This window comes from Balaenoptera acutorostrata, chromosome 15 (genome assembly GCF_949987535.1).
Source record: "Balaenoptera acutorostrata chromosome 15, mBalAcu1.1, whole genome shotgun sequence".
Classification (NCBI taxonomy): domain Eukaryota; kingdom Metazoa; phylum Chordata; class Mammalia; order Artiodactyla; family Balaenopteridae; genus Balaenoptera; species Balaenoptera acutorostrata.
Genome location: NC_080078.1, coordinates 925,383 through 951,839, shown reverse-complemented (window position 1 = coordinate 951,839; position 26,457 = coordinate 925,383). Strand labels below are relative to the sequence as shown.

At 64.9% G+C, this 26,457-nt stretch overlaps 1 protein-coding gene across 6 annotated transcripts in view; it reads left to right on the top strand.

Moving 5' to 3' along the window:
• Positions 1-2,728: 2,728 nt before the first annotated feature.
• Positions 2,729-26,457, top strand: part of INTS1 (integrator complex subunit 1) — a 29,145-nt gene continuing 5,416 nt past the window's right edge. The window contains exons 1-38 of one of the 6 annotated variants that reach the window (XM_057529204.1): positions 2,729-3,091; positions 3,666-3,956; positions 6,158-6,354; positions 6,443-6,580; positions 6,808-6,967; positions 7,124-7,229; positions 7,329-7,515; positions 7,601-7,746; positions 7,836-7,977; positions 8,234-8,410; positions 9,060-9,168; positions 9,770-9,890; positions 10,299-10,376; positions 10,979-11,136; positions 11,807-11,903; positions 14,178-14,269; positions 14,449-14,509; positions 15,563-15,760; positions 16,036-16,165; positions 16,479-16,658; positions 16,794-16,943; positions 17,352-17,531; positions 17,609-17,713; positions 18,731-18,898; positions 18,975-19,086; positions 19,985-20,146; positions 20,786-20,932; positions 21,232-21,330; positions 21,598-21,722; positions 22,106-22,360; positions 22,848-23,007; positions 23,248-23,388; positions 23,552-23,726; positions 23,816-23,939; positions 24,666-24,796; positions 25,311-25,398; positions 25,515-25,741; positions 25,967-26,090. In XM_057529204.1, the coding sequence (XP_057385187.1) occupies positions 3,034-3,091; positions 3,666-3,956; positions 6,158-6,354; positions 6,443-6,580; positions 6,808-6,967; positions 7,124-7,229; positions 7,329-7,515; positions 7,601-7,746; positions 7,836-7,977; positions 8,234-8,410; positions 9,060-9,168; positions 9,770-9,890; positions 10,299-10,376; positions 10,979-11,136; positions 11,807-11,903; positions 14,178-14,269; positions 14,449-14,509; positions 15,563-15,760; positions 16,036-16,165; positions 16,479-16,658; positions 16,794-16,943; positions 17,352-17,531; positions 17,609-17,713; positions 18,731-18,898; positions 18,975-19,086; positions 19,985-20,146; positions 20,786-20,932; positions 21,232-21,330; positions 21,598-21,722; positions 22,106-22,360; positions 22,848-23,007; positions 23,248-23,388; positions 23,552-23,726; positions 23,816-23,939; positions 24,666-24,796; positions 25,311-25,398; positions 25,515-25,741; positions 25,967-26,090 (5,499 nt within the window). In that variant the 5' untranslated portion in view covers positions 2,729-3,033. Of the gene's footprint in view, positions 3,092-3,665; positions 3,957-6,157; positions 6,355-6,442; positions 6,581-6,807; positions 6,968-7,123; positions 7,231-7,323; positions 7,516-7,600; positions 7,747-7,835; positions 7,978-8,233; positions 8,411-9,059; positions 9,169-9,769; positions 9,891-10,298; positions 10,377-10,978; positions 11,137-11,806; positions 11,904-14,177; positions 14,270-14,448; positions 14,510-15,562; positions 15,761-16,035; positions 16,166-16,478; positions 16,659-16,793; positions 16,944-17,351; positions 17,532-17,608; positions 17,714-18,730; positions 18,899-18,974; positions 19,129-19,984; positions 20,147-20,785; positions 20,933-21,231; positions 21,331-21,597; positions 21,723-22,105; positions 22,361-22,847; positions 23,008-23,247; positions 23,389-23,551; positions 23,727-23,815; positions 23,940-24,665; positions 24,797-25,310; positions 25,399-25,514; positions 25,742-25,966; positions 26,091-26,457 lie in introns of all 6 variants that reach the window. The other 5 variants (XM_057529202.1, XM_057529205.1, XM_057529203.1 and 2 more) reach the window with 5 other exon arrangements.

Below are 26,457 nucleotides of genomic sequence, written 5' to 3'. Positions count from 1 at the left end.
ATCATCATCACCACCATCACCACCATCTCCATCACCATCACCACCATCATCATCACCACCATCCCATCATCACCACCATGATCATCACCATCACCACCACCACCATCATCACCATCATCACAAACCATCACCATCATCATCATCATCATCACCACCATCGCCATCATCATCATCACTGATTCTGGCTCGAGCCATCCAGGGCGCTGAAACTGAGCTGGTAAAAGTTTGAGGTGGGGGGCTTTCCTGGTGGCGCAGTGGCTAAGAATCTGCCTGCCAATGCAGGGTACATGGGTTCGAGCCCTGGTCTGGGAAGATCCCACATGCCGCAGAGCCTGCACTCTAGAGCCCACGAGGCACAATGACTGAGCCTGCGTGCCGCAACTACTGAGGCCCACGCACCTAGAGCCCATGCTCCACAACAAGAGAAGCCACCACAGTGGGAAGCCTGCACACTGCAACAAGGAGTGGCCCCCGCTCACCGCAACTAGGGAAAAGCCCACGTGCAGCAACAAAAGACCCAATACAGCCAAAAATAAAATAAAATAAAATAAATAAAAATTAAAAAAAAAAAAGTTTGAGGGGGAAGAAGTCTGTCCAGTCTCAAGGCATGTTCCACTTATCTCTCATGCACTTCTTTGTTACAAAGGCAAAGTGGTAACTTGAGAAAGGAGAAATCCAGCAGGCACCACCTTAACCAAGTAATCCAATTAACTTTGCCAGTAATGGGCTTAATTAACATCATGTACCTCCTGATAAGATGTACAGAGAAGAATTTAGTATCACCACGACATTCCTGCCTAAAGTGCATAACCTGGACCTATTCATGAGGCCGCATTGGACAAACCCGAATTGAGGGGAATTCTGCAGAATAGCAGTCCTGGACAAGGAGACCTGTCAAGGTCGTGAACTACCAAGGAGGACTCAGGGACTGTTGTAGACGAAAGGGTCTCTGGGACGTACGGCAACGGACTGCACTGCAGGGTCCTGGATGGCCTCCCGCCATAAGGGGTATTATAGGAGCAACTGACAAAATCCTTTTTTAAAAAAAAAAATTTATTTATTTATTTGGTTGCACCAGGTCTTACTTGTGGCAGGCAGGCTCCTTGTTGCGGCTTGCCAGCTCCTTAGTTGCAGCACGTGGGCTTAGTTGTGGCACTCGAACTCTTAGTTGCAGCACACGGGATCTCGTTCCCTGACCAGGGGTCAAACCTGGGCCCCCTGCATTGGGAGCACGGAGTCTTATCCGCTGTGCCACGAGGGAAGTCCCGACAAAGTCTTAATAAGGCCTTAGTATAACGAAGAGTAGTGTTTTGATGTTAATTTCTTGATTTGATAACTGTACTGTTGTTGTTACATAACAGAATTCCTTATTTTTAGAAAATATACACTCAAGAATTTAGGAGTTACGGGGACTCTTCTGCAATTCTTAAATGGTTCAGGAAAAAAATATCTGAACGGAGAGAAATGAATAAATCAAAGATAGTAAAACGTTAACCTTTAGGGTACAGGGTGAGGGATATATGGGAATTCTTTGTACTATTCTTGCAAATTTTCCATAAGTTTGAAATTATGTCCCCAAAAGGTTTTTTAAACCTTAGTGACCTACAATAATAACAATCACGATTTTGCTCCCGCGTCTGCAATTTGGGCAGGGCTGTCTCCGCTCCACGCTGCGATGGGTGGGAGAGCTTCCAAGATGGCGCGCTATCTTGGATGGTGGATGGTGGGGGCTTCAGGGTGGAGGGGGGACGAGGAACACATTCCAGAAGTCAGGCCCTTCTGCACTCCAGGCTGCAGGCAAGCACGGCCTGAGCTCTTGGACCGAGTCTCAGTGGCTGGAAGTCGGTGAGGCCGCCTGCCCTAACGCCCCTGGTGGCCTCGGTCCGCGAGCGTCACGCCCAGACGTCACCGGCTGCAAGTTTTCACCTGGGCCCACCCCCTCCTCCTCGCTTTAAAACGCAGCGCTTTTCCCGCCGCAGTCTTTACTGAGTAAAATCCATTTCACAGCTTTGGCCCACGTCCAGCTTCCTTTGTCTGCGATGCTGCCTTTCTGACGAGCTTGGTCTGTGAGGAGCACCTCGCCCTTCGCGCAGGGACCCCGCTCCGCTCTGCAGGGAGCCGTCAGGGCTGCCCTCGAGGGAGGCTGCCCGCTGCAAGTGGCGGGGTGCAGAGCCCCAGGACGGCATGAAGACCCCCAGTAAGAGGAGGACGCGAGGGTCTGAGCATGGACCCCAAGTCCTCTGCCACTGAGCAGACCTGGTGAATATCACCGTGACCCACTGCGCAGGCCGGCAAACTGAGGCTGGTGGATGCCCTCCATGCTGCTCTGATGAGGGCCTGGCCTCACCTGGGCCCCCGCCCTTCTGCCGGCTTTGCCCACTCGCGGCCGCTGGGCTCCCTCCTGGACCCCACCGGGGGACCCAGAACCTGCCCTTTGACCCACAAATGGGAGAGGACTCTGAAGTTCCAGCACGTATGGGTTAGCTTCGGAGGCCACCCTTCCTGGCTGTCTGTCCTTGGGCACGTCACTTTCTAAGGTCAGCCTCACCTGCAGGAGCAGGTGACAGCGTCCGCCGCGCCAGGTAGAGATCAGCGGCTGCGAGGCCCCGCCGGCCTCCCGCCGCCAGAGAGCGCTGCAGGCCCCGCGGACCCTCTCGCCTTCTCGCATTCCCGCCCCTGCCGCGCTGTTTTGCTGCCGGGTGTTCCGGAAGTCGGGCTCTGAGGGCGGCTTCCGGCTCCGGGGCGGCCGTGGCGGTGGTGGGGCGCCGGGGCGATGGGCCAGAGGTGATCTCGCTAGAAGTGATTGGGCAGCGGCTGCCGGCGAGACAGACCCTCCCGGGGTCCGAGGCGGGGAGGCGGAGTCGCGCGGCCCCTTCGGGAGTGGCTGCGCACGGCGGGGCTGGCCGTTTGCCCCGAACCCCAACCCCGGACGGTGGATCCGAATGAATGGGCGAGCGGCGGACGACTGACTTGCGCTGGTCTTCTCCCAAGTGAGGCGTCGGCAGCGAGGAGCGGCGAAGGGACGGGGACAGAATGAACCGGGCCAAGCCCACCACCGTCCGCAGGCCCAGCGCTGCGGCCAAGCCTTCGGGTGCGCGGCCTCTCCCGGCGGCGCGGCTTCGGGGCTTCCGGCCCGGCTCCTCTGTCGGGTCGCGGCTTCGTTACTCCGAGCCGAACGCGGTTTCCAGGAATGGGGTCTCGAAGAGCAGCCCTTGGTCCCGGCGGCTCTGGGAGTCGCGAGCCGGGAGGAGGGGGCAGCACAAACACAGTGGCTAAAAGCAGGCTGGAGCCAGACTGGCCTCCGCCCCGCGCTTTGCCGCTCCAAGCTGTGTGGCCTTGGGCACGTTACTTAACCTCTCTGTGCCTGGTTGTCCTCACCTGTAAAGTGAGAGTAATGCTGCCTGTTCCAGAACCTCGTTGAGGATTAAGGGGACTGACACTTGTCAACTAGAGGTGGCCTGGTCGGTAGTAGGCTCCGTGTGGCCGTTGTTGCTCCCGTCGTACGGTCCCAGCTCTGCCGTGGACTTGCTGGGTGACTGGTTTCTTGCCTCCCCCAGCCCTTGTTTAATCCCCTCGCAAATCGCAGGAGGTTGGAGTTGGTCTCGGACACCCTCTCCACCTCGGCTGCTGTGTGAAGGTGCCCGTTTCTCCACGTCTCTTTGCAGGGCACCCTCCTCCAGGAGACTTCATTGCTCTGGGCTCGAAGGGTCAGACCACTGAATCGAAAACGGCATCCACCCTGCTGAAGCCTGCCCCTTCCAGCCTGCCCTCGGAGCGCAAGCGGGACGCTGCGGCTGCTCTGGCAGGTGCCTCGGCCCTGACCGGGCTCACCAAGCGCCCGAAACTCTCCTCCACACCCCCTCTGAGTGCCCTGGGACGCCTGGCTGAGGCCGCAGTGGCAGAGAAACGTGCCATCTCTCCCTCGATTAAGGAACCGTCTGTGGTCCCGATTGAAGGTAAGGTCAGCCCCTGACGTCCCCCAGAGAATGTAGCCCACGCCTTGTCTGTGCACCAGGGGTTCGGAACGGCCACTTCCGGCTTAGCACTGTAGGTGGAGCGTAGGTTCTTTGGAGAATGGAGGGCAGGAGTCCTCTGTGAGTTTGTTTTTCAAAGCACCTCTCATAAGGGTGCCTTCGCCCCGCTTGTGCTTCAGATTCTGTGACAGCGATGGGAAGTGCTTGTGTCACTCAGGGCAAGGTGGCACAGGTAGGTCTGGGGCCCGAACGGGCTGCTGCCACGTAGCGGGAGCAGCGTTGACAGTGTGCACCTCAGTGGCCTTCTCTGTGAGGCAGACGGAGCGTGCGCCAGGGCCTCCTGGGTTGGAAAGCCTTGTACGGATTCCCATTGTCCCAGCTCCAGGGGCGGAGCTGGTGTGAGGCTGATGCGCTCCTGGGGGTCGCCAGCGCCTGCCCTCTGGGAACGGGCTCGCTCCACCGTGACAGGCTCTGCTCCGAGCATGGGGGATACAGGGCAGCGCACAGACAGGTGCTGTTCTCGGGGGCTGTGCGTCTCGTGAGGACCCCTCTCTCCCCGGGACGAGGAGGCTTGTGCTGCCTCCTCCTTTCTCCCGGCTCCTGACAGCGAAGGGCTTGGAAAGGTAACACGGCAGCATTAAAGACAGGTTATAGCTGATCCATAAGCCCGCTGTTTACACGAAAGCTTTTAATTTTGTGTGCACCTCACGTTCCCTTACTTCTCTGTACCATCTTTCCGTGGATTATTTCTGGTGGCCCCACGATGCCCTGTAGATCAGGTCTGTTAAACATCACACCGGTCCCAGGTGTTGTGCGTACAGGTGCTCACGGGACAGCCTCGGGCGAGGGAAGGCCCATCAGGGAACCGCAGCGTGAAATTGAGCCTGAAAGGCTGGATGGGATCTTAACAGGCAGTGCAGGCTGTTGGAGGAGAAACCACTGAGCGGAGGCCCGCGTCCTGGAGCGGGGACCTGTGCTTGGGGAACAGGGCACGCGGCGGCCAGAGCCGAGGCGGAGGACGGGGCTGGAGCAGTGCTTTGGGAGCCGAGTCAGACCCTCGGTTCAGGGCCCTCCGCTGGCGGCTGGTGCCGGTCAGGAGTGGAAGCGCTTGCGGGGCCGAGTCCTGACTCAGGCCACGGTCCTCTGCGCTGCTGGCTGTGCTTCGGTATTGTTTTACCATCGCGTGACTGCCAGAAAGGGTGGCTTTGAAGGTTGGATGGAACATGATTATGAAAAGCACGTCCAGAGTGATAACGTATTTTACAAACACCTTTAGTAAAATGGAGAAAAGGCTGACTTGAGCTACTTACAGCGTCTGGTGCTTGGAACATCTCCACGGCCAGAACCTTCCGTAGCTCTGGTCCATCCTTCCTGCCTATTTGTCATTTTCCCCGGCACGTAGACGGCACTCAGGGGCTACTGTTGAATCCTCTGTTTTCAGTGCAGTTAAGTTAGAAATCAGTAACAATGCCTCCTTCCGTCGTTTGGGTATCTAAAAACACAATCCTAAAAAAAACCCTTGGGTCAGAGAAGATATCGTAATGGAAGTGAGAGAATAGGTAAAATGGAACAATCACAAACGCAGCACGAAGCAAACACGGGATGGAGCCGAAGCCCGGCCGAGAGGGACCCTCAGAGGAGCGGGGACTCAAGTGCGGGCGGAGGGGCGGGGGGTTGTGCCGGAGCTGCGGTTCCCGTCGAGAAGGAAGGTGGGGGACAGAGGACGCACAAGGAAGTGGAGAGCAGAGCAGAGCAGCGGGCAGCCGTGCAGGGAGAGGGGCGAAGCCCCCGGTGGGTTCCCTGCAAAGACGGAGCAGAAAAGCCTCTGCGGGACAGACCCGGGGAGGGGCGGCAAAGAAGCGGCCACGACAGAAGAGAAGGAAGGCTGCGGGTACATTGTGCCGGCTAACTGAAAAGCTTAGAAAAAATGTCCAACTTGTAGGAAGACAGGTGTTTCCAGAACAGATCACCCTGGGGTAGCCGTGTGGTGTGGCGAGAGGGCTCTGGTGGCACCTGGCTAACGCCGACCCTTCGTGGTCTTGGTCGTTCCCGAGGGTCGGGGCAGCATCTGCCTCGCTGGCCGGTCTCTGGTGGTTGGCCCAGTCAGCCCGTGGCCTGGGGCCCCCGTGAGGCAGCCTCTGCTCGGAGCTGCCCGCCTGACAGGGCCCCGTCTCCCCGGCCAGTCCCGCCCGCGGTGCTGCTGGACGAGATCGAGGCGGCCGAGCTGGAGGGCAATGACGACAGGCTGGAGGGAGTGCTGTGCGGGGCCGTGAAGCAGCTGAAGGTCACGCGGGCCAAGCCGGACAGCACCCTGTACCTGAGCCTCATGTACCTGGCCAAGATCAAGCCCAACATCTTCGCCACGGAGGGGGTCATCGAGGTGAGGGCCGGGCGTCCCCTCCTCCGTCCTGGGAAGGGGCAGGTGGAGGCGAGACGGGCCTCCCCGGCCACCACGCCGTCTCTTGCAGGCTCTGTGCAGTCTCCTGCGGCGGGACGCCTCCATCAACTTCAAGGCCAAGGGGAACAGCCTGGTGTCTGTGCTGGCCTGCAACCTCCTCATGGCCGCGTACGAGGAGGATGAGAACTGGCCCGAGATCTTTGTCAAGGTGAGTGGGCGTCTCCGAGGAGATCGCTGTTTTGGTGAAGGGGGCAGAGGGCCGTGGGAGGTGGGGTGTGCCGCTGGACCCCCAGGGCGAAACAGGGGCAACTGAATGCGTTCTTTCCGGAGGGCTGTGTCTGGCGGCCCCGCTCCTGTCCGCTGGGGCCCTGGGGAGGCACCCGGCTCGCTCCTCCCGCGGCGCCGCTGGACGTGGCAGAGGCCTTGTGCTCGCAGGTGTACATTGAAGACTCCTTGGGGGAGCGGATCTGGGTGGACAGCCCGCACTGCAGGACCTTCGTGGACAACATCCAGACGGCCTTCAACACCAAGATGCCCCCCAAGAGCGCGCTCCTGCAGGGGGAGGCGGGGCGCAGCGGAGGGGAGCTCAGTGCTGGTGAGAGATGCTGGGCGGCCGGGCCGGGCTTCCCCGCGGCGGTGGGGGGGGGGGGGCCGGGGCGGGCCGTCTCCCTCCGCGGAGCCAGGTACCGCCGGGGGCGTGGGTGCCCGAGGGCCGGCTGGGCGCGCGTATCCACGAGGCACTCGTGTGCAGGGAGCAGCCCTCACCCCTCCCTCACCGAGGAGGAGGACAGCCAGACGGAGCTGCTGATCGCGGAGGAGAAGCTCAGCCCCGAGCAGGAGGGCCAGCTCATGCCCAGGTAGGTGCGCCGCGCGGCCCCCGGCCCGGCCCTGCGAGAGCCCGCCCGCCTCCCCGCCCGCCCGCCTTCCCGCCCGCCTGCCTCCCCCCTCTGGCCTAGGTACGAGGAGCTGGCGGAGAGCGTGGAGGAGTACGTCCTGGACGTGCTGCGCGACCAGCTCAACCGGCGGCAGCCCATCGACAGCGTCTCGCGGAACCTGCTGCGTCTCCTCAGCTCCGCCTGCGGCTACAAGGAGGCACGGCTGATGGCGGTGCAGAAGCTGGAGATGTGGCTGCAGAACCCCAAGGTGAGGGCGCCGCGTGCGTGGGGTGCCCCTCGGCGGGCGGGGCGGCGGGGCTGACGGCGCTGCCCCCGCCCCGGCCGCCCCGCAGCTGACCCGGCCGGCCCAGGACCTGCTCATGTCCGTGTGCATGAACTGCGGCACGCACGGCCCCGAGGACATGGACGTCATCTCCCACCTGATCAAGATCCGCCTCAAGCCCAAGGTCCTGCTCAACCACTACATGCTCTGCATCAGGTGCGCCCGGCGGGGAGGAGCGGGCGGGGGTGGGTGGCAGGCGGGGGCGGCCCAGCCACTCCAGCGCCGCCTGCTTGGCCCGCGTCCAGGGAGCTGCTGAACGCGCACAAGGACAACCTGGGCACCACCATCAAGTTCGTGATCTTCAACGAGCTCTCCAACGCGCGGAACCCCAACAACATGCAGACCCTCTATGCCGTGCTGCAGCACAGCCCCGCGCTGGCACCCAAGGTGGGAGCCCGGCGTGGCCTCACGCCCGCGACCCCTGCCCCGCGCCCGGGCTGGAGACGAGGGCACGGCGGCGGCCGGCGTGGTGCCAGGCCGTGTGTGAGAGGCTTGGGGGTGGGGGGGCGAGGGGCCGGGCCTGGGCGTGCAGCAGGAGCTGGCGGGGGCCTCGTCCGGGGGCTCTGGGAAGACCTCCTGCAGCCTGGTGAGGACGGAAGCTGGCGGGCGGCCCCAGCAACTGCTGGCGCTCTCTCTCCCCCAGTTCCTGGCCATGGTGTTCCAGGACCTGCTGACCAACAAGGACGACTACCTGCGGGCCTCGCGGGCCCTGCTGCGTGAAATCATCAAGCAGACCAAGCACGAGATCAACTTCCAGGCCTTCTGCCTCGGGCTCATGCAGGAGCGCAAGGAGCCCCAGTACCTGGACATGGAGTTCAAGGTGGGCAGCCCCCCTCCCCTGCCCCCCATGCCCCTCATGCCCCCCATGCCCCAAGCCCATGCAGGCTGCCTACTGCTTGGGTCTCGCCCAGCGGTTTCCCCGGTGCCGTTCGTAGTGCAGCGGGCTGTGATGGGCGCCCCGCGTGCACGGTGGCCCATCCCGGAGGCAGCAGAGGCTCCATCCTGCGAGGTCCAAGGAGGGGCTGGCCGGGTGCCCCCAGGGGAGCCGGTGACCTCGGGGCTGGGTGTGGAGGTGGGAAGAGCTGTAGCCGGCGGGGCTGGGGAGGCCAGGGGACGGCGTGAGCAGGCAGGGCGACGCAGACGGTGCACAGAGGGCCGTAGATTTTGGGGTGTTTGGGGGCAGTGGGAGGTGCCGCTGGAGAGCAGGACTTGGGGCCGGGGGTGGAGGATCTTGAGTGCCGCGCGGGCAGGTCGGCAGACAGCCCACGGGGCGGCCCTCTTCTCGGGAGGGCGGGCTTAGTCCAGCCCTGTTGGCTGAGCCACCTCGCTGTGGCCCGGCCTGGCCCTGCTGCCGGCCGCTTCTTGGTCCCAAGGCCTCCTTCCGTCCGGCGTCCTCCTGTCCCGGCGGCTCGTGTGCCCAGGGCCTGGGCAAGGGGTGCAGAGCCCGCTGAGCTGGGCTGTGCTTGCAGGAGCGCTTTGTGGTGCACATCACAGACGTGCTGGCCGTGTCCATGATGCTGGGCATCACGGCCCAGGTGAAGGAGGCCGGCGTCGCCTGGGACAAAGGAGAGAAAAAGAGTAAGGCTCCGGGCCTGGCAGTGGTGGGTGCTTCCGTGGCTGTAGGCTGTCCCCGAGGCCCAGGCAGGGGGCGGGAAGGGGCGCTCCCACGGCACAGCTCCTAGAGACCGAGGGAGCTTCCGGAAGCTGCTGGTTCCTGTTCCTCCCGTCTGGGCTGAGAACACCAGCTCCTGGTCCAGGCCCGTTCTCTGCCTGGACGGTTTGCTCACGCGGATCCTGGTGCCGTTGTGAAGGCGTTCCGGGCTCGCTGCCCTTGGGCCAAGGGCAGGTGGGGAAGCAGGGCGGTGGGGTTTGGGTCAGCCGGCTTTGGTTCCTGGCTGATCCTGGGCAGGCCTGGCTGCATAGGCCCCTTAGGCGATGGGCTGGAAGGACACTTGGAACCTGCGGGTTTCAGTTCCCCGAGCTGCCCTGGGCCTGTGAGGATGGTCAGGTGTTCGCTGAACCTTATGCTAGCCGAGTTCCCTGCTCCATCTCAGGTCTGCCTTTCTAGCCTAAAGACACTGCAGGAGGCTCGTGCCGCCCAGGCCTTCTTCCCGCGCCTGGCCTCGAGCTGGACCCTCTGGCTGCCGTGCGGGCTCTGTAACTCTCTCGTCCCCCGCAGACCTGGAGGCGCTGCGCTCCTTCCAGAACCAGATGGCCGCAATCCAGCGCGACGCCGTCTGGTGGCTGCACACCGTCGTCCCGTCCGTCAGCAAGCTCGCCCCCAGGGACTACGCGCACTGGTACGGCCCGCGCGCTCCTGCTCGGGGCGCGGCCGCTGCCTGGCCTGCCTGGCGGCCAGTGACGGCGCTCACCACAGAGGTGACAGGCCGCCGGCTGGCCCCAGCCTCTCAGGAACCAGCGGGGCCGGCCCTCGTGTGGCGTCAGGGCCTCGGGCAGAGCCTTCTCTTACAGGGGAGGTGGGGTCCCGTCTGACCGGGGTTGGGAGCCCCCTGCTGGGGGGTTCTGTCACCTGCCAGCCCCCCAGACCTTATTGGGGGTGGCTGGAGGCCCTCCAGAAGTGCCGTGGGGTTGCCGAGCTCAGGAATTGGGCGGTCCCTCTGCACGTGCGGCTTCGCAGCCAGTGGGGGCTGACGGGGTTGGCGGGGGGCCCGTCTACTCCAACCCTGACGGCTCTCTCCACCCTGCAGCCTTCACAAGGTGCTCTTCACGGAGCAGCCCGAGACCTACTACAAATGGGACAACTGGCCACCCGAGAGTGACCGCAAGTGAGCGTGCCTTCCGGCCCTGGGCCGCGAGGGCTGCCCAGGCCAGGCTCGCTGAAGCCAGCCCAGGGGCTCTGTCTGGTCTTGGTCAGGGTCACCGTCCCTGTCCCGCCCCGCACACCCTGTGCCGCATTTCCCAAGGGCGCGGTGTCTCTGCAAAGTCACCTGCACCCTCCCGGGGACTCAGCCGGTGCCTGTGCCCCGGGACCCCCCAGCTCAGCACCCCCAGGATGTTTCCAGCTCCCTGCCCCTCCTCGCTTCTGAGCAGCTGCACACACGTTTTTCCTCCCTCAGCCAGTGTCGTGCTCTGTCCCCTGAGCCTGGGGATACCCTGCCCTGTGCTTCTGAGCGGTCGCTCCCATCTGTCCCCACTGTGGGCCCGGTCAGCGTGCTCGTCTCACACCCGCCTGTGCTCCACACCCGTCTCGTATCACAGTCCGGGGGCTGCGGGACGAGGCTGGGCTCCCGTCACGTTCCTCCTCGGGACGGCGGGGCATGGTCCACGGGGCATCGGACACAAGTGGCCACGGGGAGGGTGGGCGGCTGCCCCCTCGTCGCCCGCCGTGGGCTCCCGCCAGCCCGGCCTCTCCCTGCCGCGCCCGCAGCTTCTTCCTCCGCCTCTGCTCGGAGGTGCCCATCCTGGAGGACACGCTGATGCGCATCCTGGTCATCGGGCTGTCGCGGGAGCTTCCGCTGGGCCCCGCCGATGCCATGGAGCTGGCCGACCACCTGGTGAAGCGGGCTGCAGCCGTGCAGGCCGACGGTGAGGGCCTGGCGCTTTGTCCTGCCTGCTGTGGGCGACGGCCTCCCGCCGCTGGGCTCCTCCCTCCCCGCTGCTGACCTCACGGGCATCGGGCATCAGGCCGTGCGTGTGTCTCAGACGGCAAGCTAGTCCTTAGGCTGATTCTGCAGCTCACCCTGGACTCGTGCCCATTCTCCACGTGGTTGAACTTTGGCAGGAGTGTGTGTCTCTCGCCTCTTTTTTTTTTTTTTTTCCTCTCGCCTCTTTAACGGGCCACCGCGGTGGCCTTACGCAGAGTGGTCCCCGTCCTAGAGCGTGCGTATGTCCCGTTGCCGATGGGCCTGGAGCCGACCCCTCGGTGTGGCGGGGCTCGCTGCCTCCCCGGGGCTCTGCCCTGGCTCTTTTGCTCCAGACACGGGTGTGGTCACGTCTCGGCCCTGCCCTGAGCCCAGCTGCGCTGTGCTGCCCACGGTCCGGTCCTGCCTGCTCCCCGGCCAGCTCAGGTGCCACGTGGTGGAGACGTGCCCCGGCTCCCCAGGCCAGCTCACGCTGGCTGCGTGTCATTGCATCCTGCCCTGTGCCCGTGTCGTCCCCGGCCCCCCCGCCCCGTCTCCTCGCTCTCTGATGTCCACAGCCTGAGTCTGGGCCTGGACATCCACCGAGTGAGCCGTGTGTGGTTTCTGGGTTTCAGACATGGAAGTGCTGAAGGTGGAGAGGATCCAGCTGATCGATGCTGTTCTGAACCTGTGCACCTACCATCACCCGGAGAACATCCAGCTCCCGCCCGGGTGAGGCGCCAGGGGCCCGTCCACAGACACCCGTGAGGCTGGGCCGTGCGGCGAACGACCCAGGGCCTGCTTGACTGCCGTCACCTGGCTCTTTGTGACCTGCTCCCTTGTTCTCTCCTTTTTGGTCTTCGTCACTTAGATGCTTGCTTCCCGTGTGTGTGAACACATTCACGGTGTTTTCTGGACGACAGTGAGCTCGTGCTCTGTTTCCTTAAGCCACTTGACTGAGATACGGTTCTCATTTCTCATATGCTTCACTCATTTAAAGTTTGTGATTTGGTGCTTTTAGTACATTCGTGGGGTTATGCAGCCATTGCCATGTCCCCTTAGGGAACCTGTTCCCGCTAGCTGTTGCCCCCCATTCCCCCCTCCCCCAAACACACAGCCCTTAGACCCCATGAATCAGCTCTGTCCCTGTGGATTGGACATTTTTGGACACTTCATGTAAACAGAATCATAAAGCGCGTGGTCCTGTGTGGCGGGCTCCTTCCACTGAGCGTCACGTGTTCAGGGTCCCTGCGAGTTTTAGTTTGCACCTGTACTCTGTCCCTCTCTGTGGCCAAGTGCAGGCACTGCGTTTTGTGGATCTGTTTGCTGGTTGACGCACACTTAGGTGGTTTCCGCTGTTGTTAACCGTGCTGCTGGGAACTCCACGGATACGTTTTTATGAGGATGTATGTTTTCAGTTCTCGCGAGGATACCCAGGAGTAGAATTGCTGGGTCACGTGTTTAACCTTTTGTGGAACCACCAGACTTTCCCGCAGCGGCTGCGCCGTTTCACGTTGCCAGCAGAGGGTCCGAGGGTTCCTGTTTCTCCACATCTTTGCCGAGACTGATGGTCCATCTTTTTATTTTAGTCGTCTTAGTGGGTGTGAAGTGGCATCTCATTTTGGCTTTTTTTTTTTTTTGGCCGCAGCATGTGGGATCTTGGTTCCCTGACTAGGGATCAGACCTGTGCCCCCTGCAGTGGAAGTGCAGAGCCCTAACCACTGGACCGCCAGGGAAGTCCCTCATTTTGGCTTTGATTTCCATTTCTGTAATCGCTAGTGACACTGAGCAGCTTTTCACATGCTTGTGGGCCATTTGAACACCTTCTTTGGAGAAATGTCTATCTGAGTCCTTTGCCCAGTTTTAAACTGGATTGTTTGAATATTTGTTGTTGAATTGTGAGGGCTCTTTATAGGTTCTGGAGTGAGACCCTTAACATACCTATAATTTGTAGATATATCCCTTCTTAGTGCCATTTGAGACACAGAAGCTTTTAATCTTGATAAGGTCCAGTTTATTTTTCTTTGGTTTCTTGGGTCTTCGTGTCACACGTAAGAAACCATTGCCTCATCTAAGGCGTCAAAGATCTATTCCTGTGTTTTCTCCTAAGAGTTTTATATAGTTTTAGCCGTAATGTTTAGGTTTGTTATCCATTTAGAATTTATTTTTGTATATGGTGTGAGGTGCGGCTCTGACTTCATTCTGTTTCATGCGGATGCATCATGGTCCTTTATGGGTAATCAGTTGACCTTAAACATATGGGTTTATTTCTGGATTCTCAGTTCTGTTCCACTGACTTATATGTATGCCTGTCCTCACGCCCACACTTCTGTCTTCATTACTGTGACTTTGTGCTGGGTTTTGAAATTGGGAAGTGTGAGTCCTCCAATTTTATTCTTTTTCAACATTATTTTGGCTTTTCTGGGTCCTCGCATTTCCACGTGAATTTTAGGGTCCTCTGGTCAATTTCCACAAAAAAGCCAACTGGGATTGTGGTGGGATTGCATCCAAGCTATAGATGAGTTTGGGGAGTGTTGCCAAGTCATCATATCAGATTTATTTCATTTTTCCTAACGGCTTCTTAGCTGCTTTCTGTTGCGTCATCTGAAAGGACTGTAATCACGATAGCATGATGTGTGACTTTTGAAAGTTATGGTTACACGTCGATGGATACTGGGGTGTTTTCTGGTTTTTTGATGCAAAGAATAACAACAGTAGTTAGCATTATCGAGTGTTTATTACCTTTCCCATGTTCCCGTGCTATAGGGTGGGAGGCCAAGGCTGAGGGAAGTGGGGCACGTGTCCCGGAGCCCGGGGCTGGGGTGTGGGCCCGAGCGGTGTGCTGGGTACAGCCATGCGCATCCTGGGGGCGCAAGTCCCAGAGAGGAGTGACTGAGGCTCCAGTACTGACGTTCGGGTCTGTGAGGCGGTTGCCGCCCTGGCCTGGACCCGTTCCCGTCGGGACCTCGTGGCCCGAGGCTGAGCCATCGGCACCTTGCGTCCCAGGTACCAGCCTCCGAACCTCGCCATCTCCACCCTCTACTGGAAGGCGTGGCCCCTCCTGCTGGTCGTCGCCGCGTTCAACCCAGAGAATATCGGTGAGCCTCCTCTGGCCGGCCATGGTCCCCTGGGCCGATGTTGACCTTTCCCCCTTCTGGGCTTCCTGCCTGTCAGGGCCTGGAGCAGAGCCTGGCTGGGGACTGGAGGATGGGCGGGGGAGGGGGTGGGTCTTCCGCCGGGAGTCCCAGCTACCACCTGCTGTCGCCTTGCTCCCTAGGCCTGGCCGCCTGGGAGGAGTACCCCACGCTGAAGATGCTCATGGAGATGGTGATGACCAAGTAAGTGGCTCGCCGCTCTGGGAGCGGGAGGGTGGGCCCACCGGTGCCGCGCTGGGCGCAGGGCGCGCTGGGGCTCCCGCTGCTCTGCGGGGCTGCCCCCTCGCCGGGCTGGGGGCAGTGGCATCAGGCGGCGCCCTGGGCCCTCCTGGGCAGCACTCGTGTTGCCGTGGGCGTGGGGACGGTCAGGCTGGTGACGCTGTGACATCGCGTAGAGCAGAGGGGAGCCAGAGGGTGCGGCGGGATGGAGACGGGGCCAGGTGTGGTGTGAGCGCTGCCGGGGTCAGCAGCAGGGTACTGCCTCGGGACGCGGCGGGCGCCAGATGCCAGGACCGCTGTGACTGTGCTTGCTGCGAGCCATGAGCTGAGGAAGCGGCGTGGGCACCTGGGCGGGTGGCGTGTGTGTGCTGTGCTCCTGCGGCGGGGGTCGGTGCGGCCTGCTGGCGCACTCGGGGGCAGCGAGGGTCGCTGCGGGACACTGGCTGAGGTGGAGTGGAGCCTGAGGCCGTGGCGTGTGGGAACCGGGCGCGCGGGGTCTGGGTGTGGCCCGAGGCTGCACGCGGCAGGGCCATCCTGTGGTGTCACGGGAAGCTAGGTTAGATTCAGGACACGTGACAGGAGTGCAGCTGCTCGTGCCCCCAGAAAGCCGCGTGTGTCTTTGAAGCCGTGAGTCGGTCTGGGGTGCCCTGTACGCCCTGGGCCACCTGGCCTGTTGGAAAGGGTCCAGGGGTCCCGTGTGGCCATCCCGGACAGACGCCACTCGGGTCCAGGATCCTGACACATGCTGGCCGATTTTGGAGGCACCAGCACTCGGCTGTGTGGGAGGAGAGGGTGGCCGGCTGTGGGCTCTGAGGGCTGCCCAGCTCTCTCGTGGGGGTCTGACTGTGACCATGTTGCTGACGCCCTCCCTCCCCGGGTCCCTTCCACAGCCTGACGGCTCGAGCTGGGCCCGGGCGAGGGACACCGTCCTAAGTTACGACCCCCCACCCTGAGCGCCGCCTGGTGGCAGCCAGCCTCTGGTGGCCTGGCGACGGGTTCCTCCCGCTTGGTCCCCAGCAATTACTCGTACCCGCCGTGTACCCTGACGGACGAGGAGACCCGGACTGAGATGGTCACCCGGGAGCTGCAGGTCTCGCAGCGGGAGAAGCAGGAGATCCTGGCGTTCGAGGGGCACCTGGCCGCTGCATCCACCAAGCAGACCATCACTGAGAGCAGCAGCTTGCTCCTGTCCCAGCTCACCAGCCTTGAGCCCCAGTATGCGCTGCGCGGAGCTCGGGGCCGGGCCTGGGCTGGCAGGGGCGGGCGGGGGCGCCGTGTCCTGGCCGCTGTCGTGGCTCTCCGCGCGGCCGGGCCGTGGTGAAGCCGAGAGCCCCTGTGGCTGGGCTGGGAGGGGAGGGACCGTGGGCCTTGGGGAAGACGGGCAGCTGCCCACAGGTGGGAGGCAGGCGGCCCCGCCCTCACCCGCCACTGTCGCCTGGGGAGCCCTGCGCTTGCGGCTTCGACACGCTTGGGTCTTGTGGAACTTCCAGAGGGCCGCCCCGGAGGCCTCCCCCTCACGTCCTGGAGCAGGTGAAAGGCCTCAACCAGTCCCTCCGCCTCGGGCACCTGCTGTGTCGGAGCCGGAACCCGGACTTCCTCCTCAACATCATCCAGAGGCAGGTGAGTCCCGCCGGGGTCTGGAAGGAGGAGGCTGGCTGCAGGCGGGCGGGCGGGGAACCTTCTAGGGGCGTCAGCGGGCTGTGGCGTTAGATGAGACCGTGGCCAGAAGAGGGCACACCCGGAGACAGGGCTACATGGCGACGGGCTCCTGGGCGTGCACATCGCTCCCAGCACAGCTGGCGGCTGTGGCACGTTGCCGGCGGGGCGCACACAGGGCCGCCTCAGGAGTCCCCGCTGGATGGCGGGCAGGTGGGTCGGGAGGGGCCGCGGCAGGATTAACCGGAAAGAGCCGCGTGGCTGCCGCCCTGCCCAGGCCTCCTCCCAGTCCATGCCCTGGCTGGCCGACCTGGTGCAGTCCAGCGAGGGCTCCCTGGACGTGCTGCCCGTGCAGTGCCTGTGCGAGTTCCTGCTGCACGACGCTGCCGACGAGCCCGCCTCCGGGGAGGAGGAGGAGGAGGGCGAGAGCAAAGAGCAGAAGGCCAAGAAGCGGCAGGTCGGCGCCCGGCCCCGCCCCAGCCTCGGCCCCGCCCCCAGCTCCGCCCTGGCCCCGCCCCCGGCCCCGACCCAGCCCAGCCCAGCCTACCCCACCGGCCCTGGAGGCCCACCCTGAGGCCCCCTGTCCCTGCAGAGGCAGCAGAAGCAGCGGCAGCTGCTGGGCCGCCTGCAGGACCTGCTGCTGGGCCCCAGGGCCGACGAGCAGACCACGTGCGAGGTGCTGGACTACTTTCTGCGGCGCCTCGGCTCCTCCCAGCTGGCGTCCCGGGTGCTGGCCATGAAGGTGCGGCGGCCGGCCTCGGCCCGCTCTCCCCGCGCTCCCCTGCTCGCCCCGGCACGGTTCTGTCCTCTTTTGTTACGATGAGCATCTCTACTCACCCAGACTTTTATCCTAGCTGACTTCCGGACACAGAAAGGGCGCAGTCATAAACCGTGCAGGGCTCAGAGCCCTTTTCCCCTGTCTGGGCCCCCTCCCTGGGTGGTAATGGGAAACGTCCCGAGAGCAGTTCAGTCGCCGTCCTGCCGTGCTTCCCAAGGTGCTGGCGACGGTTTTCCAGGGGAGCCGGTAGCGCTCCTTCCGCCCCAGTCGTGGCAGCTCTGACCGCACCACGTCTCTGCCGGGAAGCGGCCCCCTCGCGCGGGTTTGAGAGGGAGTGGGTGGCCCCGAGACCGGGCGCATGTCTGCTTGCAGGGCCTGTCCCTGGTGCTCTCGGAGGGCAGCCTGCGGGACGGGGAGGAGAAGGAGCCCCCCATGGAGGAGGACTCGGGCGACTCGGACGCGCTGCAGGGCTACCAGTGGCTGCTGCGAGACCTGCCCAGGTTGCCTCTGTTCGACAGCGTCAGGACCACCACCGCCCTGGCGCTGCAGCAGGTGAGGGGCCGCAGGGCGGGCGGCGGGCAGCCCTGCGGGGTGTGCGCTCACACGCTCTCCTTCCCCCCACTCCCCAGGCCATCCACATGGAGACAGACCCGCAGACCATCAGCGCCTACCTGGTCTACCTGTCCCAGCACACGCCCGTGGAGGAGCAGAGCCAGCACAGCGACCTGGCCCTGGTGAGGGGGGCGGGGTGGGGCGGGGCTGGGGGCGGGGCGGGGCGGGGCGGGGGGACCCTGGCCAGCCCAGCCGGGATGCGGGGCCAGCGGGGCCACTCCTTGGCTGTGGGCTCTGAGCGCCTAGCTGCCTTGCCGGTGACCTTCTGTCCGGAGCAGGGGTCGAGGGCAGGAGCCCCCAGTGCCCTTGTGATCATCCAGGCCTGGTTGCCTCTGTGGCTCTGGGCTGGGGGAGGCGTGGCTTGGCCAACCCAGGAGGCCAAGGGGCAGGAGGCCAGCCCAGGAGTCCGGGGCTGGGGCTGGGCCCGCATCCCGCCCCCTGCCGGGGAGGCCCTGGGAGCTGAGCATGTGCCCGTTTTCTACTTCGTCTTGCTCTTTTCCGGCCGTCTTTCTTCTGACCGCGCTACTCCGCTAGCGGGTCAGCTGACAGTGACAGAGGTTCTGGAGGCCCTGGGTCTTTGTAGAATGCGTGAGTGGAGGGAGTGAGGGAACGGGCTGAAGACAGAGGTCGGTGGGCAGGGGGATTCTGTCCAAGCTTGGGCTCCTCGTCAAGGGGCTGGACAGTAATAAAAGTCTGGGCTGGAAGCCTCGCCCTTCTGAGTCTGGTCCAGGGGCCAGCCTGCCCCGCGTCACTGCTGCAGGTTTCAAGTAAACATGGGGTCCGGCTGTTTGCAGACGGCCTTTCCCTTCGGGTCTCGAGAAGCGTGTGTTACTGTCGCTCGAGGGCCGATGGCGCCTTGCCCCATGGCTCGCTCTCCTCTCCGTGCGGGGCTGGCCTTCTCCAGGGAGCCTGTCACTTCTTGCTGCTTCTCCCGCCCGCTTGGCAGTTGACAGCCCTGCGCGGCTGCAGGGCTCTGCGTGTGGGGCCCTTCCATCCGTCATCGGCCTGCTGCCCGGTGTCGGGGGGTGGTGGTTGTGCAGAGCGGACGTGGCGTCGGGGCGGCCTTCCGAGGGGATGGGGCCGTCGGCCAGGCACGACTGGAGGAGGGCCCCGCGCCCTCTGACGCTGTGCTCCCCCAGGACGTGGCCCGGCTCATCGTGGAGCGCTCCACCATCATGTCCCACCTCTTCTCCAAGCGCTCCTGCAGCGCCGAGTCGGACGCCGTGCTGGCCGCCCTGCTCTCCATCTTCTCCCGCTACGTGCAGCGCATGCGCAAGAGCAAGGAGGGCGAGGAGGTCTACAGCTGGGTAAGGCGGGCGGGCGCCCTGGGCCGGCCCCCGTGGCCCTCGCCTCGGCCCGCTCATCCCCTTCCTCCCCCTCCAGTCGGAGTCGCAAGACCAGGTCTTCCTGCGCTGGACCAGCGGGGAGACGGCCACCATGCACATCCTGGTGGTCCACGCCATGGTCATCCTCCTGACGCTGGGCCCGCCCCGCGGTGAGCAGCCCGCGGGCGGTGGGGCCTGGGTCTCCCGTGGGGGTAGGTACCCTTCCCTGCCCGTCCTGGGGGCGCGCGCGAGAGCCTCCACGTGGCGGGACCCCGGGCACCGCCGGCCCTTCCGATCCACGGGCTGGGGGTTTCCAAACTCCGTGCCGCCTCGGCCCACACGCTGTCCTGTCGTCGTGAGATGCACGTGGGTGTTGCTGGGCACCTCGGGGCCTGCTCCTCTTTGCGCTGGGGCTTCTGGAGGTGGAGGTGTCCACGTGGGGCTGCCCAGCTGAGGGGACACTGGTGCCCAGAGCAGTGAGCTCCAGGTCCTCTCCACTGGCCTGGGGTGTGGCCCTCGACTCGCTGGCCGTGGGCTGTGTCCAGAGCCGGCTGATTATCCGGCCTCCTGAGACCTCTCGGCCTGGCAGCCTCTCCTTCCCTCCCCGTGGCTGACGCCGTGGGCTGCTCTGCCACTTACTTGTGTCCAGGGGAGGCTGGCCTTGTGCCGGCCTGGCCTACTGGCTGCCCGGGTCTTTGTGCAGCCTGAGCCCTGGAAGGAGCCGGTTTGGCCAAGCCCACAGAGCCCAGGGAGCGTGCTGGCCCCAGCCTCACACCGTCCCCTGGGCGGCCTGGCCAGCTCTGCACCTCCGTTTCCTCGACTGAGACGGGGCGATGCCGCGATTGTGAGGATTACACAAGTCAACTGCACAAAGCCTCTGCCGCTGGGCTGCGCTCAGCTCTCGGTAGATTCTTCTCCATCCTCTGAAGCCCCAGTTCGCACCTATAAACCGAGGACGCGCTGGCCTCGGCCTTCAGCCTTCGGTGCGGCCGGAGCTCCTAGGGTGGCGAGGTCTGGGAAGGCCTCACTGAGCCGGCCCTGGTGCTTGCCCTGTTGTCTCTCCCAAAGCTGGTGACGGTGAGTTCCAGGCGCTGCTGGACATCTGGTTCCCAGAGAAGAAGCCCCTGCCCACGGCCTTCCTGGTGGACACGTCGGAAGAGGCGCTGCTGCTGCCCGACTGGCTGAAGTTGCGCATGATCCGCTCGGAGGTCCCGCGCCTGGTGGACGCTGGTATGGCCTGGGCGGGGCTCGGGCGGGGAGGACCAGGTCTTGCCTCCTGCTGCGGGCCTGGGCGTGTGTTCTAGCTGTTGCGGATGAGAGAGGACGGCTCGGGGGCCTCTGGTGGGTTCCGGGGCGTCTTTTATTCAGCAGACGTTTGTGGATCTGTCAGTGCGCTGACAGCTGCCCACAAGCCCTTGTGGTCCGGCGGGGAGGCCAAGGGCCTCCAGTGAGAAGCGGTGCTGGAGGAGGAACGAAGACCAAGTGGTCCAGGAATTCGGAGGGGAGGAGGAGGGGCTGGGGCCTCGGAGCTGGTTCTGGGACGCAGAGTGGCCTTGGGCAGCCTGCGGCAAGGAGGAAGGGCATCCGGTGGTGGTCAGCGTGGTATCCAGCGGGGGTGGCAGGCCGGGCAGTTTGGGGGGTGGCTTGGCTGGAGGGTGGGTTGGCTTGGGAAGCACAGCAGGACACGCTTAGGGGAGCCTTGACTCTGAGCTGGAGGGAGCGCAGGGCTGGCCTGCAGCCTCAGGATGCAGGGTGGGGGGCCTGAGGACCCACCAGCCACACTTGGAGCTGCCCTCTGGGCCCTGGGCCCCGCCAGGCCCCGCGGGCCAGGGTCCCCGGCGGCGGTCCCTGAGTGAGAGCCGCCCTCAGCCCTGCAGGACCTGGAGCCCCAGCAGCTGCTGCTGTTCGTGCAGTCCTTCGGCATCCCCGTGTCCAGCATGAGCAAACTTCTCCAGTATCTGGACCAGGCGGTGGCCCACGACCCCCAGACCCTGGAGCAGAACATCATGGACAAGAGTGAGAGCCGGGGTCCTCGGCCGAGCACCCCGGGCCCGCCGCGGGGCTGCGGTCCGGGAGCCAGGCTGTGGGTGGAGTGGAACAGCCCCGGGGCAGGGGCTGCGAGCTGGGAGGTGGAGCTGCGTCCACCGCTCGGGTTGGAGGGTGGAGGGAGCTGTGGGCGCTGCCTGGTTCTCTGCGGAAAGACCCTGTCGCCCAGCTTCCCGGGTCCTGGGGAGGCTTGGAGCTCTGCGGGCGCTGTGCGGAGAGCTTCCCTCCTCCCTGGGGGCCCGTGTTTACCCATGGCTGCCCCCCCGCAGATTACATGGCTCACCTGGTCGAGGTCCAGCACGAGCGAGGGGCGTCCGGAGGCCAGACTTTCCACTCCCTGCTCACAGCCTCCCTGCCCGCCCGGCGAGGTACCCACCCATCCCGGCTCGCACGGCCACTCGGGAAGCGTTTGCTTCTGGCCGGCGTCCGGGCTTCTGTTTACGGGCCCTGTTCCTCGTGGGCCTCAGAAGGCCTGGCGAGGCTGGGGGTCCTGGGGTGAGAGCCCTCTGCAGGGCCTGTGAGCCAGCCCCTGTCGGGGCGGTGGGCCGCCGGGCGAGCCTGGCCTTGGTTGGCAAGGTCCCCGCCACAGCTGGCCGTGATGGCTTCTCAGCCGACCTGCTCCTCCTTGCCTGCAGACAGCACGGAGACGCCGAAACCCAAAAGCAGCCCAGAGCAGCCACCGGGCCAGGGCAGGACCCGGGCCGTGACACAGGTGCGGGTTCTGGGCCCCGAGGACGACCTGGCCGGCATGCTCCTGCAGGTACGGGACACCCTCCCTCCCCGGTCCCTCCTCCCGCCTGGAATCCACGGCCGGGGGTTCCCTGGGCACGTGTGTTCTCGCCCCCTCCTCACAGTGACAGGCGCTGCAGAGCAGCTGTGCGCAGTTTCCGTCTTTACGCTTACACACCTCTATGCGCACGTGTGTGCACAGGTCCACGCGCTCTTTCCTGGGCCTGTTGCCACGGGCCTCGTCCCAGTCCTTGGCCCCCACCCCGTGCCCCTCTGGAGAGTCTGCTGGGGACCGGGCACGCCAGTGCCAACTGCCGGCAGCCTCCGTGGGGTCGGGGTGTGGGGTGAGAGGAGGGCTCTTCGGGGAAGGCCCCACCTGCCAGCCGCGCGGTCCTGATGGCTGCCTTTCACCAGATCTTCCCGCTGAGCCCGAGCCCGCGGTGGCAGAGCTCCAGCGCGCGCCCTGTAGCCCTGGCGCTGCAGCAGGCCCTGGGCCGGGAGCTGGCGCGAGTCCGCCAGGGGAGCCCCGAGGTGCCGGGCGTCGCGGTGCGCCTCCTGCAGGCCCTCGCCACCCTGCTGCACTCCCCGCCCGGCGGCGCCCTGGCCATGGCCATGCACCAGAACCACGTCCTCGCCTGCCCTCTGATGCGTCAGCTCTGCCGGTACCAGGTGGGCCCTGGCACAGCCCCGCGCCCCGCCCCCCGGGTCCCCGCGCCCGGGCTCCGCCTCCTGTCCCGTCTCCCCGGGCTCGGCTTCTGTGGCCAGGCCTGCTGGGGCCCCGGCTGACCGGGGGTCCTGACGCTGTCTTGTGGGCCTCGTCTCTTGCTCCCAAGTGAAGAGACGCAGCTTTTGCTGCGGATCTGGGGGTAGATGCGCTGCTTGCGTGACAGAAACTTCCCGTGAGCAGGGCGGGAGCGTGTTGGGCTTTCCCCGCATCCACCACCTGGGTTCAGTGGTTCTGCCACGTTCACCTTACCTGCCCCTGTGTGCGCCCACGTGCGTGCTACCTCCTCGATCGTTTTCTTTCTGCGCCCCGTGGGGACGGGCGGCAGCAGACCCCTCGCGGGCTGCGGGGACGGGCGCTGGAGGGGCCCCCGCTGTGGCAGGCGGGACGGCCCCGCCCAGCCCTGTCTGAGCCGTGCTGCGCTGTCCCCAGCGCTGCGTGCCCCAGGACACCGGCTTCTCGTCGCGCTTCCTCAAAGTGCTCGTGCAGACCCTGCAGTGGCTGGACAGCCCCGCCGTGGAGGCCGGGCCCCTGCAGGCCCAGCTCAAGCTGTTTGCCGCCCAGTACTCGGCACGACGCCGGATTAGCGATGGTGAGACAGGGTCGATGGCGCCGGCGGGGGTCCTGGGCTCTCTGCCGTCGCGTCAGGGGGACCAGGGCCTTGTTCCCAGAGGGGTCCCGGGTGGCGTCGGGGTGAGTGGGGCCCAGCGGTTTGGGGGTCGGGGCACTGGGGAGGCCCCCCAGAGGGGAGCGTACGTGTGGGAGCCGAGGGGAGTCGCCTGCCCGGCACCCCTGGCAGGAGTCCCATGGGTCACACGGCGCTCTCCTGCAGTGCGGAGCGGGTTCCTGCACCTGGCGGAGGCCCTGACGTTCCGCGGGGACCCGGAAGTGGTCAGCTCCACCATCCGCGCCATCACCGCCACCCTCAAGTCTGGGGAGGGGTGTGACGTGGAGCCCGAGCTCATCAGCAAAGGTACTCGGGCCCCAGGCGCCACAAAGACCCCGCCTCGCCACCCCGCACACAGGTCCCTCTCCTGGGCGCCCCCAGAACAGGGCCTGGGGGCGGGGCTGTCTGTCCTGGAGTCCGGTGGCCCCCTGAGCTGGAGTGACACAGGTGCCCTCTCTGCCCCCCTCAGTCCTCCGGGGTCTGGTCGCCGTGAGGTCGCCTCACCTGGAGGAGCTGCTGGCCGCGCTCTTCTCCGCGGCCTCCGCCTTCCCGGCCTCGGGGCCCGTGGCCGTGGTGAGCTCACTGCTGCTGCAGGAGAAGGGGGAGCCCCCGGCCCTGGGGAAGCAGGACTCTGACGGCTGCAGGTAAGCCAGCGGGGCGGTGGCCAGCTGGGAGGGGGGGCGGGGTGCGGCCCTGGCCGGCCGCATCTGAGCCCACCCCACCTGCCCTGCAGCCTGGAGGCTGTGCGGCTGGGACCCTGCTCGGGGCTCCTCGTCGACTGGCTGGAGATGCTGGACCCCGAGGTGATCAGCAGCTGCCCTGACCTGCAGCAGCGGCTGCTGTTCTCCCAGAGCAAGGTGGGCCTCACGCGGACCCGGCACCCTGGGCCACAGTCCACGTGGCGGCCCCGGGCGGGGGGGGGGGGCTGCCTCTCTGTCGCTTCCAGCAGATCCGAGGCCTGGGTCTCAGTGGCCAGACAGGTCCCACGTTTCCTCTGAGCGGGTCACCACAACTGGCCAGATCTGGTCACGGAGGCGGGCGGGGGGTGGGTTGGTCCTTTGTGGGCTCAGGTCCTCACAGGGCATGAGACGGTAGGGGGAGTGGAGCTCAGCACCCCCTGACGAGGGGTGGGGTTCTCTGAGGGGTCGGAGCCCACGTCAGGGCTCTGCGGGGGTGGCGGGGTCCCCAGCTCATCTGGCTGTGGGGAAGGTGAGGATACACTGACCAGGTCGCGGGGGAGGGGCTGGGCAACCCCTGCCCGTGATGGCGCCGCGCGCTGGCGGGTCTGCGCTTCTGACCGCGGCAGTCATGCTTCCGCGCCCCCCGCCCGCCCAGGCGTTCCCACGCCCAGGGTTTTGCTCGCGTGTCTCCTGGTCTCTGAGGAGTGGATGCAGCTCAGCCCGTGTTTAATCTGCGGAGTGACCGGCCGGGCTGGGTGGCTTCCCGGGCGGGAGCCTCGGATCTGCCTCAAAACGGACGCTTTCCTCTGCTCTGTGCCGGCACACGTGGGCTGTCATCTGCTGACGCTACCCGGCGGAGCTATCAGCCCGGCGGGCACCATCCCAGGTTTCCTCCCTCCCCAGGGCAAAGGCCCTCCCGGGCCGCAGGTGCCGTCTTTCCGACCCTACCTCTTAGCCCTGCTCACGCACCAGTCCGGCTGGCCCACGCTGCACCAGTGTATCCACGTCCTGCTGGGCAAGAGCCGGGAGGAGAGGTGAGTCCCCCAGATACCTGTCCCCCACCGGTAGGTCTGTTCCTGCCGCAGGCAGTGTGGGCCTTGGGGTGCCACGTGGCGGCTGCCCTGCCCAGACTCCTCCGGGAGCCGCGTTCAGGGGGCAGCGTCGGGGGCCTTGCGGGGATCTGATCCAGCACCCTTCCCCGCCGGCTTCCTCAGGAACCGGGGCTCTCTTGCCTGGCCCGGTGTCCCTTCTCTGGGTGACCAGCAGGCAGACAGTCGGGTTCACTGTCCTCCGGTCGTGTGAATGGCTGGCGTCCGTGCTGTGCTGCGGGGGCACCAGAGGCCCCTGTGCGCGGCTGCAAGCGTGGGGTGGGGCGGGGCCGACCTTAGCTTTGCCACCGTGAGCTGCAGAGAGGCCAGGTGGGGCAGCCCGCGTCCCCTGACAGCTGACCTGGGCCCTCGGCCGGCAGGGAGCGCCCCGCCCCAGCCCCCGCCTCCCTCCGCCTGGAGACGTGCCTCGCGCTCAGCCGAGCCGCCTCGCGTCCTCCAGGTTTGACCCCTCGGCCTCCCTGGACTTCCTCTGGGCCTGCATCCACATTCCTCGAATCTGGCAGGGCAGGGACCAGCGTACCCCTCAGGCAGGTTTTGGGGTGTCCCCTGCCCGCAGGGTGGGGTGGCGGGTGGACATGGCGAGACGCGGGCGCGCCCATCGCGCCCGTCGTGCCCGGGCCTGACTGGCGGTGCCCGGCTGCAGAAGCGGCGGGAGGAGTTGGTGCTGCGGGTCCAGGCCCCGGAGCTCATCGGCCTGGTGGAGCTGATCCTGGCGGAGGCAGAGACCAGGAGCCAGGATGGGGACGCCAGCGCCTGCAGCCTCCTCCAGGCCCGGCTGCCCCTGCTGCTCAGCTGCTGCCGCGGTGACGACGAGGGCATCAGAAAGGTGGCGGTGCACCTGACGGGCTGCATCCAGCAGTGGGCTGACAGGTGAGGGTGCTGGAGCCCGGGCTCCGGAGCCCCCGCCTGTCCCCTTGCCTGTGTGATGGGAGGCCGTGGCTCAGATGTGAGCACCGTGGGAATGAGCCCAGGCCGCCAGTGGGGGTGGGGTAGGGGTGAGGGGCCTGGCACACCAGCTCTGCACGCAGCCCGCAGTGGGAACAGCGGCTCCCTGGTCCCACGGCCACCCCGACTCTGGTCTCTGGTCTCTCGCAGCGTGTTGGGCAGGCGTTGCCGAGACCTGCTCGTGCACCTCTACCTGCAGCGGCCAGACCTCCGGGTGCCTGTGCCTGACGTCTTGCTGCACAGCGAAGGGGCCGCCGGCAGCAGCGTCTGCAAGGTAAAGCCCTGTGGGGTCATCGGGCCGCCTTTGTCCTTCACTTGGAGGTAGAAACGCCAACTGGGAGGTAGAGAAATGCCTTTTCTCAGATCTAAAGACAAAAAAGGCACCTGGTGAGTGTCGATGGCATGTCTGAGGGCAGAGCCTGCCCTGCCACCCTTGCCTGTCCAACCTCTCGAAGGGTCTGGAAACGATCTTTCTCTCCTCCAAGAAGTCCTCTGGGTGTGGAGCAGAGGAGAGTGGGTGTCTCCCTCGTTCCCTGATAAGGGACCGTTGACTACAACAGGCTGCGTGGTGCGTGTGTGACGGTGTCGCATGCGTCCCAGCACCCCCATCCCTTCCTGGCTGCCTGCCGTGGCACTGGCCT